This window comes from Cnephaeus nilssonii (assembly GCF_951640355.1).
Source record: "Cnephaeus nilssonii genome assembly, chromosome: 17".
Taxonomy (NCBI): Eukaryota; Metazoa; Chordata; class Mammalia; order Chiroptera; family Vespertilionidae; genus Cnephaeus; species Cnephaeus nilssonii.
This window is the reverse complement of record NC_137088.1, coordinates 12,644,859-12,660,548: the sequence shown is the minus strand read 5'-3', so window position 1 is coordinate 12,660,548 and position 15,690 is coordinate 12,644,859. Positions and strand designations below refer to the sequence as shown.

The 15,690-nt window shown below is 49.0% G+C and overlaps 1 protein-coding gene across 1 annotated transcript in view; it reads right to left on the bottom strand.

Annotated features, from left to right (window-relative positions):
• Window positions 1-15,690, bottom strand: part of SUSD5 (sushi domain containing 5) — a gene marked incomplete at its 5' end in the record, with an annotated part of 38,470 nt that overhangs the window by 5,296 nt on the left and 17,484 nt on the right. The window contains one exon of the mRNA XM_079795305.1: window positions 10,729-10,917. Coding sequence (XP_079651431.1) covers window positions 10,729-10,917 — 189 coding nt within the window. The remainder of the gene's footprint in view (window positions 1-10,728; window positions 10,918-15,690) is intronic.

Here is a 15,690-nt window from a genome sequence, read left to right as displayed (position 1 = left end):
CTCTTTATTCACACAATGAACATGAACCAACCACCACGCCGACAAGGGCACGGATGACTCTCTCAGCCGCAATGTGGAACAGAAGAAGCCGGGCACAAAAGAACACACTCTGGGTGATTCTATTTACATAAAGTTCAAAAACAGACAAAACTACTCTATGATGTTAAAAGTCAGGATGGTGGTATAGGAGAGAGGGGTGATGCTGAGTCTGGGCATAAGCAGGGCTTTGGGGTTACTGGCAACGTTCGTTCTACTTCTTGACTTGGGTGGTGGCTAACATTCCTTGTTTCTTTTCTGATAAGTTATTGATCATTCCCTTGTAATGTGTATGTTATAATTAAGTAAAAATGCGCCTTTTGATTTGCTCTTTTAAGACTACGCTGTGAAGTCTTCTGAATCCCCTGAGGAGGCATGAACGGAGGCCCCAGTCAGGAGGCCCCGAAAGTAAGGCCAGCGGCTCAGGACGCTGTGTCCTCAGAAGAGAGCAGCCTGCTGGGCTTTCCCATTCTCTGTGGTCTTTACAAGGCAAGTTCTACAGGAAGACACACTTAACTATTACAACAGAAACCCTCCCTAGGATATTGGGATATACGAAACATAGATGTGTCTTTGCCCCTGGTTCCTGGCATGAGGGCCCCTAAAACCCTTGGAATTTCCTGAGGGATAAGAGTGATAAGCACAACTTTTGTTATTCATAACAAGCTTCTTCACCATAGAGGAGTTTATGGTAATGAGGTGACTTAGTGGGCCCCTCGATAGCTTCAGGATGGTGGGGGGCTGGTTGTCAGAGGAACCAACCATGTGATGAGAGGGTTGGAACGATCAGCCCCCATTCCCTAACCTCCGGGGAGGAGGGAGGAGGAAGTAGGGAGGAGCTGGAGACTGCGCTCACTCCCAATGGCCGCGATTTCATCCATCATGCCTATGTAATGAAACTTCCATGGAAACCCAGAAACCACAGGGTTGGGAGAGCTCCAGGTTGGTGAATGCATCCATGTGCCAGGAGGGTGACTCACCCCAGCTTCACAGGGACAGGAGCTCCTGTGCCCTGGATCCTTCCAGACCTCTCCCTGTGCACCTCTTCCTCTGTATCCTTTCTAATAAGCTGGTCATTGTTCTGTGGGCCATGCTAGCAAATTATGGAGCCCGAGGAGGGGGTGGTGAGAACCCGCAATTTAGAGCCAGTCAGTCAGCAGTATGGGAGGCCCCGGACTTGCGGTTGATGTCTGAAGTTGAGGGGAGCGGGGTGCGGGGGTGGGGGGCAGTTTTGTGGGACTGAGCGCTTAACCCGTGGGGTTGGCACTAACTCTAGGTAGTGAGTGTTAGAATTCAATTCAGTTGTAGGACACCCGGCTACTGTCGGGAGACTCGGAGAACTGGTTGTTAGTGTGAGACCCCAACCTTCCCCGTCAGATGCACATTTTTGGTGTCAGTGTTCTGTGGGCAGAAACAGGTCTTAGTTTTTCCCACTTCACTTTGCACCTTGGAAAGCACAGAGTGTAAAGGTCTCTGGAACCAAGGTCTGGGGGGAATGCTGAGGCGTTGTGTGGCACGTTCCCCGGCTCCGAGACCGGATTCGTGGGCATTTGGCTTATTTCAAATGTCAGCAAAAGAATGTCCAGACCTATAGAAAAGTTTCACCAGGGGCGATCGGAGCCAAAATTTTGAGGACATGCCCGGAAGCAACATCTCAACAGGCTGAGAAGATGGCCCAGAGGATGGCAGTTTTGCAGCTTATTTTACACTTTAGAATCAGAGGAGAAGGCTTAGAGAGGGTTACATGGAATCCATCGGTGGCAGATTAAGGAGGCTGGAGAAAGCACAGCAGGGAAGTCTCTAGAAATGGATAAGAAGTGAAATGGAGAAGCGCATCCTTAGTTAATTAACATTCACTGCACGTAGAGATGGTATGCGGGGGAACAAGATAACAGTGAGGGGCTCTGTGCTCTGGTGCCTGCTCTTGTGCCCTGAGGGGTCTAGAGAAGAAAACCACTCTGTCATTTCACAGGTATGTTATCCTCGATGCATAAGAAATATGTACAGGGCTCCCTTCAGGGCAAGACTGACCTTTGCTAAGGAAGCTGTAGGCCTGGGAGGTGACTGCCCGCCGTGACCTGCCCAGTTAGGGATTTATGATCAGAACATCCTGTGTGGTTGGTTACTTTTGGTCACTGAGCTTGTCAGGTTCATTACACTAATAAGACTCCATGGTGCTTATTTGATGACTTGCAGAGTTATAAACAACATTTAAAATCCTTTCTAATCTGCTCCTGAAATTTAAGCCCATTCACTTTACTTGTGTCCTCAGTCAAAAAAGAAACAGTGGCTAAAGAGCAAACACTTCTGATAAATGTAAAATGCATGTATGTTTTATGCTCAAAAAAAGCCCAGTTATCATTTTAGGAAACCCTTCACCCCATGATGTCCTGTTCACAACCCCCAGACAAAAGCCACCTCAGATGGCTGGACCGTTCTTAGGTCTCATAGAATTCAAATGCGGGTCCCAGGGCTCGGTCAGGCTGCCCTCCTGCACACTCACTGTGTGTCACTGCCTCGTTCTCTGTGCCACCATCATTCCAAGCACTGCATTCATCTACTCCCTCTTCCAACAAACCTCACTTGAGTGCCCACTGTGTGTCTGATGGGGCTTGGGATCACTGGTGACTAGGACAGACAGTCCCTGTCCCCATGGAACCTGTGGTACAGAACCCATGCTCTTGAGACTGTCAGGTGGCGTTGCAAAGCTTTGGTGTGCACAAGTTCTTACCCATCCTGCTGAGTAAACATTAGGTTTTGCATGGAAGTACCTCCCTTTCTTAAAAGCACAGCAGAAAATAAAACAAAAGCCACTATGACAAAACTTTTCTCTAAGATTTACCAGTATTTATAGACAATCATCCTGAATCCAGATGGAGATTCAAAGCCATGACTTAAATCTTTGACTTTAAGATAATGTGGTTGGATTGTTTCATGTGGTTTCTCTGACTGGTTGTGATAGACGGATTTAAAAAATGGCCACAATTCTCCGCTCTCCCCCACATTAAGTCCTTTTGTAATGTGATTGTGTAGCTTTGGACTTCAAGAAGTGGGGCTTGCCCTAGCCAGTTTGGCTCAGTGGATAGAGCGTCGGACTGTGGACTGAAGGATGCCGGGTTTGATTCTGGTCAAGGGCACATGCCCTGGTTGCAGGCTCGATCCCCATTAAGGGGCGTGCAGGAGGCAGCTGATCAATGATTCTCTCTCATCATTGATGTTTCTATCTCTCCCCCCCTCTCCCTTCCTCTCTGAAGTCAATAAAAATATATATTTTTAAAAGTGGGGCCTATTTTACCATTTCTTTTATCTGGATGTGTTTATGATATGATAATTCGATGAGCTCTATAACCTTTGATTTTTGAAAATTCTATATTTATGTTACTTTTAAAAATTTAAACAAATGATAAAAAACACACACTATGTTCCAGTAAAAACGGACACAGAATTTAGCTACTGAATGCTCAAGTTTAAAGGAATAATTTAACTGATAACCAGGCAGAAAAGGCAAATCATGAGCAAGAACAAAAATTAAATCAGGCGTGCCTATAATTTCTCCTCAGCATTCCATAGAAGACAGAAGAACAATGTCTGTAATCTTTGAAGGAAAGGAAATTCAACAATATTATACTTTGTTAAGATGTCATTCAATTATAAAGATAGTAGGCATTCATTTTTCTTAGGATGTTTGTACTTTGAAATGTTTCAAGAATCCACTGTGTGATACTGCCATTAAGCTGTAAACCAGTTGCTACCAAATAAGAATTAAAATTGAGGAGCGTACAGCATTTCACCAGGAAACACACTCTCTAGATGTGGCTACTACAAGTGCTTCTATTACCTGTATCTTTTTAAAAAAAAATATATATATATATATGTTTTTATTGATTTTAGAGAGGAAGGGAGAGGGAGAGAGAGAGAGAAACATCAATAATGAGAGAGAATCACCAATTGGCTGCCTCTACTGGGGATCAAGCCCACAACCTGGGCATGTGCCCTTGACCAGAATCAAACCCGGAACCTTTCAGTCTGCAGGCCAACACTCTATCCACTGAGCCAAACTGGCCAGGGCTATTACCTGTATCTTGATCAAAAACATTGCTTTGCTAATGAGCACCCTGAATATCTAACATGGCTTTCTATTGGTGACAATAGTGGCCTGATAAGTACGATGATAACCACTAGAAATGAGTTGTCATGGGTAAAATGAAAGGTATTTATGATATGAGGATTGGCTAAGAATATTTCAGAGACACTTCTTACCTTTACACGGACAGGGTAAAACCAAACTAGACCTTGATGCTTGACACATAGATCTTAAATGGTCTCATTTGGGAGGAACGTGTTACTCACCGGAACTATGGGGACAGCACCCATCTGTGCTGGCAGTGACCTGGCACTTGACATGCCACCTTGACACTGCACACCTGCCCAGCTCCCCTGCCCGGGGAACTCTGAGAACAAGGACATGTCCCCTCTGCCTTGTGTTCCCAGCACACAGCCTGGCGCTTGGCACGTAGCAGACACTCCAGACCTGTCTGCTGAATGAATAAATGAGTGAGTGAAGAGGTGCAGGAGTTTTGATACAGCTTGATTCAGTCTGGGAGTCCATCAGCCGGGGCATTATTTGCTTTGTGATAGTAGCAAAGAATAGTAAAGGACCCCTTAATTCTAGTTTTGAACAGAATCCCTGCCTGCTAAATTCCTTCTCGCATGCCACCCATCCCATGAGCTTTAATATGTCAGAGTCAGAGGTACCTGGAGACTGCGGGCAGGACATGAGCCATATTTTCCTCCCTCACGCAGGAAACATTGGCCTAACATACACTGAGTGGCCAGATTATTATGATCTCTGAACGCATAATAATCTGGCCACTCAGTGTATAAGGTTAGAGCTGAGAATCTGGAAAGGTCAGCCCACTGGCTATGGGGAGGCCTGCCTCGACCTGGACCCTTACGGTCAGTCTGAGCTCAGGGTGTGTGTATGTTTGTCTGTCTGTTGTCTGAAAGTTTTGTCTCCACAGCTCCCTGAGCCAAAAGCATCTCTGGATGGCAGCCCTGGACCCCGAGCTAAGCTCTTCTGATCTCCCCAGGTTCACAAGTCAAGGTTCTGGCTCAGAAACAGGTTCTCACTCACTGTGTCAAGTTTTCCCCAAACCTCAAATGAAGACAAGGACACCGAGTGTTTAGAAATAGTCTGCTCATGAAAAAGTGTCCCAAGCCTGTTTTTCTCCTCATGAGTGACAGTCAAGTTTGTGACTCACTGAATTTCAACCAACAATGGAACTCCATCCACCAGAAGCAGGAGCCCAGCTCCTGGCCAGCTGAGGTGCTTTTTCTCTCCGCTCCCCTGGCTTTCCTGGGTCCCCACTCTCCTTAATCCTCCAGCCATCCTTCCAGCCCTCCCCTCCCCTCCCCTCCCCTCCCTCTCCCTGAAACCTGTGCGAACACAACACGGGGCCTTGTGAGTTAGACCAACAGGTCCAGGAAATGTAAACTTCGTGGGTTCTCTTGGCAAAAACCAGGCCATTCCCTGTGTGTTTCTACCTTTAGGAAAACAGAGGACCACAGAGAGACAGAGCTCGGGGGAGGGAGGAGAAGGCTCACTTGTGTGTTGTTTATCCGGGCGTTCCAGGGTCAGGGGTGAAGTACACAAGGCCGGAGCCAGAAGCCTGGCATGCTCCTCGGGCCGTCATCTTTTCTCATGCTGTTGCATAGCTGGAAGCCCACACGGACCTTCTTTTTTTTCTCTCTCTCTGGTCTTGGCTACACAGCCTTTAAAAATAGTAATTTTGAAAAAGACAACCAGACAAGCCAGAAATAACCACTGGCTCGATGAAGCTCTGAACAAATATGGCAATATTGACAAGGAAAGTCTGAATTCGGCTCCAGTCTCATGTCTTATTCTGTAAAGGAAGTCAAGTCCAAGAGATGAAGAAAAATAGAAACGGGAGGTAATTTAAGGAAACAAAAGGAGAGCTTTAGAAATGACAGAAAGAGCAGAGGAACTCTCTGAGGGAACAACCCGTGTGCAGGGCGAGCCGAGGTGTAGACGCCCCCGGCGGAAGCACAGACCCGATGCAGATGTTGGAGTGAGGCCTGCCTGGCTTTCTGTCTTGTTTCTGCTTCTCTCTGGCTGTGTGGCGCAGGCAAATCACGGAACCCGTCCCGTGCCTCAGTTTCCCCATCTGTACATTGGAACAAGCCGTTTCTACGTGTGAAGATTAAAGGAGAAGTCAGCTGTGTAAGGCTCCTCTCCTCGAAAAGGGCCCAGGAGGCCCGGGGAGGGTGGGGATGGTCTTTGTTGTGGCTGTGGTGGTGGTTCGCTGGGTTACACACCTGTGACAGCTCAGAGACTTCTATACTTTAAATGGGTACAGTCCACCGGGTGCCAATTACGCCTCAACAGAGCTGATCAAGAACGGAACAGCAAAGTCCCAGGACAGCGATGGCCCGGGCGCGTCTGGCCTGGCTGACGGCCACTCTTTTCTCGGGGCCTCACTGGGGAAGGTGCCCCGTTTCTACAGCTGCGACAGACCTGGAAAGGAAGCGGCCGCCTATTTGCTGTTGAGCTCAGAGGTAGTGGGGCGGGTCGGGTGAGGTGTCACTCACGTTCCTGACATTACAGACTAGGAAGTGCAAACAGAAGCCATGGGGTTTGGGGTGGAAGACCTTAAAGGCCTTTCGGAGCCTTCGTCAGGGCGAATTTTGAAGAAAGAACAGAGCAGATCACAGAGGAAGAGCCTACGAGTCTCTCACTCCTGGGCTGTCTGTCTTATGCTCCTGTTCTCTCCCACCCCAACCACTAAGACGGGATACAGAGCCTCCCCGCCAGCAGGGGCAGAGGCCACGGGACCCCTGAGTTCAGGAGAGAGCAGGAGTGTTGAATCCACGTGAGGCCAGGAGGGTGGCCCCGGGGGTAGTCAGGACGCCGCGGGACCACGCCAGCTCCTTAGGAAGGTTGCAAGTGGGACTCCTGTGGACACTGACGGTGAGATTATGTGGCCACTTGGGATGCTGGGAGATCAGAGACTCGTCTTAGGGTGCACGCAGCCAGAGAGAAAACGCGGCCTTGAAGATGGACATGGAACTTGGCAATAGTAAGACGCCCAAAGAAATCCACACACCGCGTGGAAGTCTGCTGCATCCACGCTTAAGGGGCAAAGCATCCGATTTTTTCTGTAATTAGAGCAGCAACCCATTCTAGTTAGATACTGAGAACACCGGAGAGGTACGGCAGACATTCTGTGCTGCCCACCTGGGCGTGGACATCAAGACGGTGCATGGATTTGGACCGGAGAATGGAAAACTAAATGGCTAGAGTCAGACTCAGACTCTAGGAACCGAAGCTAGAGAAATACTAACCCAGAGAGGGGAGAAGTTGGCAGTTTAGTAAGTCCTCAGCCACTTAGGTTAATGGTCAAGGCTAAAAAAGTCCCACCTGAGGCTGGACCGTGATGTTGTGGTGGACATACAGCCCGTGCTGTGTGGCTGAGACCCCTCCTCCACAATCCACTCCACCACCACCCAGGTGTGGGTGCCCCTATGGGATCAATCCTGCTCATCATTATTAAAGTCTAAATTTCAGCAGGCTCACTCAGGCAGGCTCCACCTGACGAATGGATTTTTGTAAACCCCGTGCTCCGCTGAACTGATGGAGCAACTCAGTTCTCCACGGTAGTGGACGCTGTTGGTGTCCCGCCCACGTCCCCTCTCCCAGGCCAGTGCACGCTCCATGGTCAGCATGAGAGCGAAAGGAGAGAACGAACATTCATTGAGCCCACGCCGGTTCCCAGGTCCTGTTCTAAGTGGTGTACTTGCAGGAAGCCCATGGGGGTGGCTCTAGGTGGAAACCAGTTTCCATGTTTTCATATGAGCACATTAAGGCTCCGGGAAGTCAAGGAAATTGTTGAGGGTCCCCTTCGCTTCCAAGCCTTCTCAGTGTCATTGAAATAACCTTAAGTCTCTCTCTTCTTATAAAGGGAACAAAACAAACTCCCACGACCTCTTGGGCCCCTCGGTCCTCTTCCAGGTGTAATATTTGTCTCTTTCCTAGTTCTCTTCACGGACAGCAGACGTTCCAGAGTGGGTTGTCTGCCCTTGGCTGTCTTCCCTACTCTACCTGGTTCCCGTACTCACTGCAGTACGGCCCGCTCCCCATACACTCACTGAAAGCACGAGGCCGTCTGGACCTTCTCAGACTGTGAAGCCAAAGGTCGCTGAGCACTTCTTCCGCCTGCCAACACACACTTCCTTTAAAAATGTTGCCCTAACCAGTTTGGCTCAGTGGATAGAGCGTCGGCCTGCGGACTCAAGGGTCCCAGGTTCGATTCTGGTCAGGGGCGTGTACCTTGGTTGTGGGCACATCCCTAGTAGGGGATGTGCAGGAGGCAGCTGATTGATGTTTCTCTCTCATCGATGTTTCTAACTCTCTCTCTGTAAAAAAAATCAATAAAAATATATTTTAAAAAAATGTTGCCTTCTGCGACCCCTCCCCATCCCTTCTACTTCATCATCTGCTGCTTTTCTGTCTCCTTTGAGGCAGCCGGTTGCTAGAGTTTTCTTTAGGGTTGGGGCACTCTTGCCCAACTTTGCATACACAGCAATGAGGACTCTGCCCAGCGAAGGGATGTGGGGTGAGTGAATGAAGGAACAGCCAATCGGCCGGTACCAGGAATGTTGTCATCCAAACCCAGGTGAGTCCAACTGCAAAGCCCTTGTTTGACCCACTCTCCCAAGGTGACTTTTCTCCAATTTCAAACAGTTCCCTAATCAAACAAGGTGATGTTCCCTGGAAAAATGCATGCAAAGTGGAGTGAAATACCTGGTGATGATATTCTTGTCACACACACACACACACACACACACACACACACACACACACACACACTTCTTATAATGACACGAAGACGTTAACTGTTAAACCTACAGAGTATTGAAAACTGTAACGGTCTGTATACTCAGCCAAGTGTAGAAACCAAGGTTCCTGCCCAGCAGCTGAAAGCTCTAAAACCTCCGCTTTGCAGTGAGAAAATAAACACCATTTCAGACACACAAAACCCGCATTTAGTTCTCGCTCTGCTGGGCCAGTAAACATGTCATTTGGCTGGTAGGTGTGGCTCAGGGATGGTGTGGCCTCGGTGCCTGACGAGAAGAAAGCCAGCTCAGGAGCCATCTTGGGGTGAGGATGGGTGCGCTTTGAGGGGATGCAACAAACAGGAACTCGGGCTGGGCCTGCTGCCTGGTTTTCTGACACAGGTGAAGGATCAGAGCTGACGAGGAGCTCCTGCCTGCCACAAAGGAAAGTGCTAGAAGATCGCTCAACTCATGCTTCTAGAACTTGTCCCAGTCGGTATCCTTTTGTTACCGATACGCAACAAGGCAAGTAGGTACACCGAGAGGAAGCTTCTAGAGGCTTTTTAAAACAACATGACAGGCGAGTTTTATTCTTTTAATTTAAGCAAAAAATTGAGCTCATATTTTGAATATCTTTGTTCAATTTAGTTTTATATTATTTCATTTTTATTATTTCATTTTACTAAAGTATCAGTCTGCCAATGACTCGGAAAAAAATGTAATGGTCCACAGAAAATATGAGAAGTAGCAAAGTAGACAATAATAATTTAAAAATTGCCCTAACCGGTTTGACTCAGTGGATAGAGCGTCAGTCTGCGGACTGAAAGGCCCTAGGTTCGATTCCGGTCAAGGGCATGTACCTTAGTTGTGGGCACATCCCCAGTAGGGGGTGTGCAGGAGGCAGCTGATCGATGTTTCTCTCTCATCGATGTTTCCTAACTCTCTATCCCTCTCCCTTCCTCTCTGTAAAAAAATCAATAAAATACATTTAAAAAAAATATTCATTAAGAGACACAACAGAGGAAAAAGCCATGGGAGAGAATATTGGCAACTCATTCATTAAGAAGGTTTTATGTAAAAAAGAAACCCTACATTATGTGAATAACCAATTCAAATCAAGCTGATCAGGTGTTGGAAGTTCAATGCCCATCGGAAGCCTTTTTAGTCTTACCTCAGTATGTGGACTCACATGGCTGCCACAGCCTACGGGCCCGGTAGTAGCCCAAGGCTGAAGGGCAGCGGCAGGCAATTCTTGCCATGGGGGGCAGTCCACACAGCTGTCCTGGAGGGATTCTCCCGGCTCCACCCCGGCACCCCTGTGACTGCTCCGGGGCCAGGGAACAGGCCCTGCACGCATGGCTGCGGACTCACCTGGTTTCCAAACCCCGGGCCCCACAGAGCCAGTAGCTCTTGTCAGGGTCCCCACAAGGTCACACCCCGTGCCAAGAGCCACCGCACTCAGGGAAGCCACAGCCGGGGCTCCTCTCCTGCGTTCATGACAGTCCTCCCGGCCCGGTCCTCCCATCAGGCCTCAGTTTACCATAAGGTTGTTGCTTGGAAGCCCAGCTGGCATTCCCATCTGATCGGGTTCCCAGGGAAAATAAGCCAGAAAGTCAACCCAAGGTCAACCCTGTCCGTATGGGAGAAGAGAGGGCTTTATTCCCTGTTACCCCCAGCACCGAAGATGAGGAGCTCAGGGGTGGCTACCCTGCGCTGGAGATGCTGCAGGAACACCCCCGGGGCCATGCCCCCAGGTCCCGAACTCGGGGGAGAGGTCTGAACGTGCTCTGCTCGCCACGCCAGGGCAGGTGGAGGCCCGGCCCGGCCCGGGGCGCTTACCTTTCCCGCAGGCCTGCACCAGGCCGTACCACTCCCCACAGCTGTTACACAGCAAGGTGAAGGCGCTCTCGCGGTGGCCCGTGACGTGGCCCGGGGCGCACACGTACAGCAGCTCGTCCCCCATCTCCAGGCCCGTGCGTCCCTGCAGGATGGTGTGTGGGAACGAAGGCGGGTCTCCACACGGCTTCTCTGCGGAGGAGGAACCACCGTTAGCGTCCCCCAAACTATGCAGACCTTGTGCAGCTTGGGAGAAAACAAACTTAAAAGACAACTCTCCCCCTCCCTGGGATCACGGGGGGCTGGTTCCCCTACATTCTGGCATCCCAGGGCCTGGCAGAACGCCTGGCACAGACGAGGCACTCGAAAATATTTGTTGAATGAATAATTGTGCTTTTAAAATAGGTATGTTCTCAGTAATACATACATGTATTTTACTGTTCCAGGCAACATTCCCCTGTCATGTCCCCTTGAAAAGGAGGAACCAGAGACCAGCAAGCACCCCCCCACACACACCCCTTTTTTTATTGACTTCAGAGAGGAAGGGAGAGGGAGAGAGAGAGAAACATCAATGATGAGAGAGAATCATTGACCGGCTGCCTCCTGCACGCCCCACAATGGGGATCGAGCCCACAACCCAGGCATGTGCCCTTGGCCAGAATTGAACCCTGGACCTTTCAGTCCGCAGGCCGACGCTCTATCCATGGAACCAAACTGGCTGGGGCCAAGCTCCCCTTTTTGGCCTTATTTACGTAAGTGAGTAGGTTCTCCTTGTCAAAAGCTAAAATGTTACAGACTATAGGGTACTCTCTCGTCCTCCAACCTCAGCCCTGATGGCAACACTGGGATCAGTTGGTATATACAAATACATACAGACACAGACACATACACACACACACACACACACACACACACACACACACACACACACAGGTGGATAGATAGATATAGTTGTGTGTGTGTGTGTGTGTGTGGTTTTTAACATAAATGGGATCATATATGTGTTACTGAGAACATACATTTAAAAAAACCCAAACTATTATTAAAGCATTTTTAGGTTCCCAGCAAAATTGAACAGAAAGTACAGATGGTTCCTATGTCGCTACCCCTACACATGCACAGCCTCACCTGCTATCAACATCGCATACTGAGTGACACATTTGTTCCAATTGACGAACCTACACCGACACATTATTATCACCCAATAGCCAGCTTACATCTGGGCTCACTCTGTGGGGGAGCCTTACTCTTGGGTCTGAAGATGGAGAAGAGTCCCCACCTGGCCCTGGAACTTCTTCCCATGCCTGCCCTCAAGCCGGCCCCGGAGTCAGTCCTGGGGGACACAGCCCGTGCCTCCTTTGAACTTCCTGCCCTAGTTCTCCCGTGAGGTTTTTACTGGCGTGAATGCAAAAGGGACTTTGCAGTAAACCTGACAAGCTCAGGGGGAGCCCACGTGGCAGGCCTTACAAACTCGGTGACCAAAAGTAACCACACAGGATGTTCTGATCCTAAATCCCTAACTGGGCAGGCCGTGGAGAGCGGTCACGTCCCAGGCCCACAGCTTCCTTAGCAAAGGCCAGTCTTTACCTTAAGTGAGCCCTGTCCATTGTTCTTATGCATCGAGGATAACATACCTTTGAAATGTCAACTAGTTTTCTTTTCTAGGCCCCTTTGAGGCACAGCCGCAGGCCTCAGAGCACAAGGCCACCAGGTCACAGAACCCCTCCGTGTTAGCATGTTCCCTGCATGCCATCTCTATGCGCTGTAAATGTTCATGATTAACCATGCTGAACCCTCCAATGTGAAAGAAGTATGTGTTTCTCCATTCTGCTTTTTATCCACTTCTAGAGATTTCCCCCGGTTGGCTTTCTCCCGCCCTCTTAGTCTACCACTGAGGAATTTCACGTGACTCCCTTTATGTCTCCTCCTTTGATTCTAATGTGTAAAATAAGCTGCTATTCTCCTGAGCATTTTCTCACTCCATTGAGATCTTGCTTTGCGGCATATCCTCAAAAATTTAGCTCAAATAAACTCTTATAAACGTTTCTTTTTAAAAAAATATATATTTTATTGATTTTTACAGGGAGGAAGGGAGAGGGATAAAGAGCTAGAAACGTCGATGAGAGAGAAACATCGACCAGCTGCCTCCTGCACACCCCCCACCGGGGATGTGCCCGCAACCAAGGTACATGCCCTTGACCGGAATCGAACCAGGGACCTTCCAGTCCGCAGGCGGACGCTCTATCCACTGAGCCAAACCGGTTTCGGCATCAAATTGCTAATATTTTGTTGAAGATTTTTGTATCTATGCTAACTTGTATTGCTCTATAGTTTTCTTATAATGTCTTTCTCTCACTTTGAGCTTAGGGTGATGCTGGCCTCATAGAATGAGTTAGGAAGTATTCCCTCTGCTTCCAATTTCTGGAAGAGATTGTAGAAAAATGGTGTAATTTCTTCCTTAAATATTTGGTAGAATTCACCAGTGAACTCATTCTGCTTTAGAAGGTTATTAATTATTGATTCAATGTCTTTCCTTACAGGCTAGACCAGAAACTCAAAGTCATTTTCCCTCTAATATTTTAGCGGCCTTTCCACATTAGAACTACAAACTACCGCAGTCTTTTGAAAGGCTACATTATCACACACTATTATTTAATCATAACACTGACATTTATGCTGGTTCCAAGTTTTCACTGTTATAAACAATGCTACAGTGGGCAGCTCAGATGGGCAGTTTTGTACATATCTTGTTTCATTAGGAAAAACTTCTAGAAGTGGAATTGCTGCATCAAAGTGATGCACTGAGACCTTTTTCAAAAAAGGAAATAATATTAAGTTCAAATTTCCTCTTCTGGTTTTTATCTGTTGGGAAGGAAGTCCTTATGCAGTCGAGTTACCTAAGCAGCATATTGCTTGAAGGAAGATATGCTAAGAAAGGATGAAAATAGAAAACGGGACTCGTGCTTCAAGCCACCTGATTGGACTCACAGCTTGTGGTTCGGGTGGCATTTTCTCAGAGAGCCATTGCTCTGCATGTCCTTTAACTGGAGAGACTTTGAATGAAGAAGGGCGTGGTTGTGCTTTAGGAAGTCAGCACAGAACGTTGTGTTTTAACCAAAACTGCCTTCTTGACTGTCGCCCAGGAGATCAGCTATTTATCCCCTCCACGTGGCCAGGAGGAACAGGCAGCCACCTGAACCGTGCCACAAAGCCGGGGGCACCCCACTGAGCAGAGATGCAGGGCATTCTGAGAAGAGTGGACCAAGGTCAAGAGCCTCAGTCAAATAAGTTTGAGCCAAAGGCCAGCTGGTGTCTCCGGGGCAAAAGGCTCTGTCTCTCTCTCCAACATCCTCGGCCACCTCCAGCTCACGTTGGACGTCCCAGTCTTTTCTCCTCGTATCAGATCCAGCTTAGGAAACAGTAGGCTCTTCATCAAACACTCACTCTCAAAGGACTAGTACGTACTTCCATCCTCCACCAACTCTTTGGAAGGAAAAGCCAGGCGCAGGGTAACAGAGTCAAGGAGAACTGGCCAAATCTGCACCTTCGCAGGCTCCCGGGACCTTCTCCCTCAGATGTCATTTCCAGGACGGCAGGGGCTAGATTCTGGCTCAGAAAAACCACAGCAATGCTCCTGAGTCTGGCCACACACCCCCTATGTTTCTGGATTTCCCACAAATGCCGGAGACAGGAAACACGCTGCTTCTTCGGTGGTGGGACTTCAGACGCTCCAAGATACCAATTCCATGCCTTAGCCCAACCACCCGAGTGCCAAAACCGCCACCCAAGGCCAGGTGCAACTTGAATTGGTTCCTTTCAGGAACCTTCCCACCTTTAACCTCACGAGGGAGCTATGGAAAACAGCTGACTCGATACCGGCGCCTATTCTCCTCTTTAGGAAAACTGGCATTTGGGCCCTTTTCACCGCTATGGTCAGGTATTCCACAGATAGTGACTGGAGTTTGGGGAGTCTCAAGAGCTGGGTTTCAACGGAAAGAGCAATCTCTATTACATTCCCTTTCAAGGAATGAGATTTTTTTAAAAATATATTTTATTGATTTTTCTACAGAGAGGAAGGGAGAGGGAGAGAGTTAGAAACATCGATAAGAGAGAGAGAGAGAGAAACATCAATCAGCTGCCTCCCGCACACCCCCCACTGGGGATGTGCCCACAACCAGGGCACATGCCCTTGACCAGAATCGAACCTGGGACCCTTCAGTCCGCAGGCTGACGCTCTATCCACTGAGCCAAACCAGTCAGGGCAGGAATGAGATCTTATAAGAGATCTTATCTCTCATTTTAATAGATAGATAGATAGATAGATAGATAGATAGATAGATAGATAGATTTCAGAGAGGTAGGGAGAGGGAGAGAAAGAAACTTCAACGATGAGAGAGAATCATGGATTGGCTGCCTCCTACTGGGGATGGAGCCCACAACTCAGGCATGTGCCCTGATCCGGAATGGAACCATGACCTTCTGGTTCATAGGTCCATGCTTGACCACTGAACTACGCCGGCTGAGCAAAGCTCTTGTCTTTCAAACAAATAGTATTAATGAACAATGACTCATTTTCCATTTTTATTTTTTGTGCTTCCAAGTCCTTTATTTGGTCTTCCACGCTCTGAGGCCTGCATCACAGGCCGTGCCTTCCCTGCCTGCAGCTGCATTATGTCGCGGGGTCTCTGAGCTGGTCCCCGCTCGCAGGGTCCACCGTGCCCTCCCGCATCAACCTCTCCGCGCCCTCAAGGTGACCATGCCCCAGAGGCCCGCAGCGCGGCGCAGGGCGGGGCCGCCCGGACGCCCGGTCAGGCGCCCACGTGGCGTTCCCGGCGCGAGGTGAGCCCGCGTGGCCCACGGAGCCTCTCCGAGTGGGAAACGCGCAGGCGTCGGGTCGGACGTGCGCAGAGGCTTCCCTCGGTGCGCCCCGGCTCCTCCCGCTCAGTGGCTTGTCCTCGGGGGTCA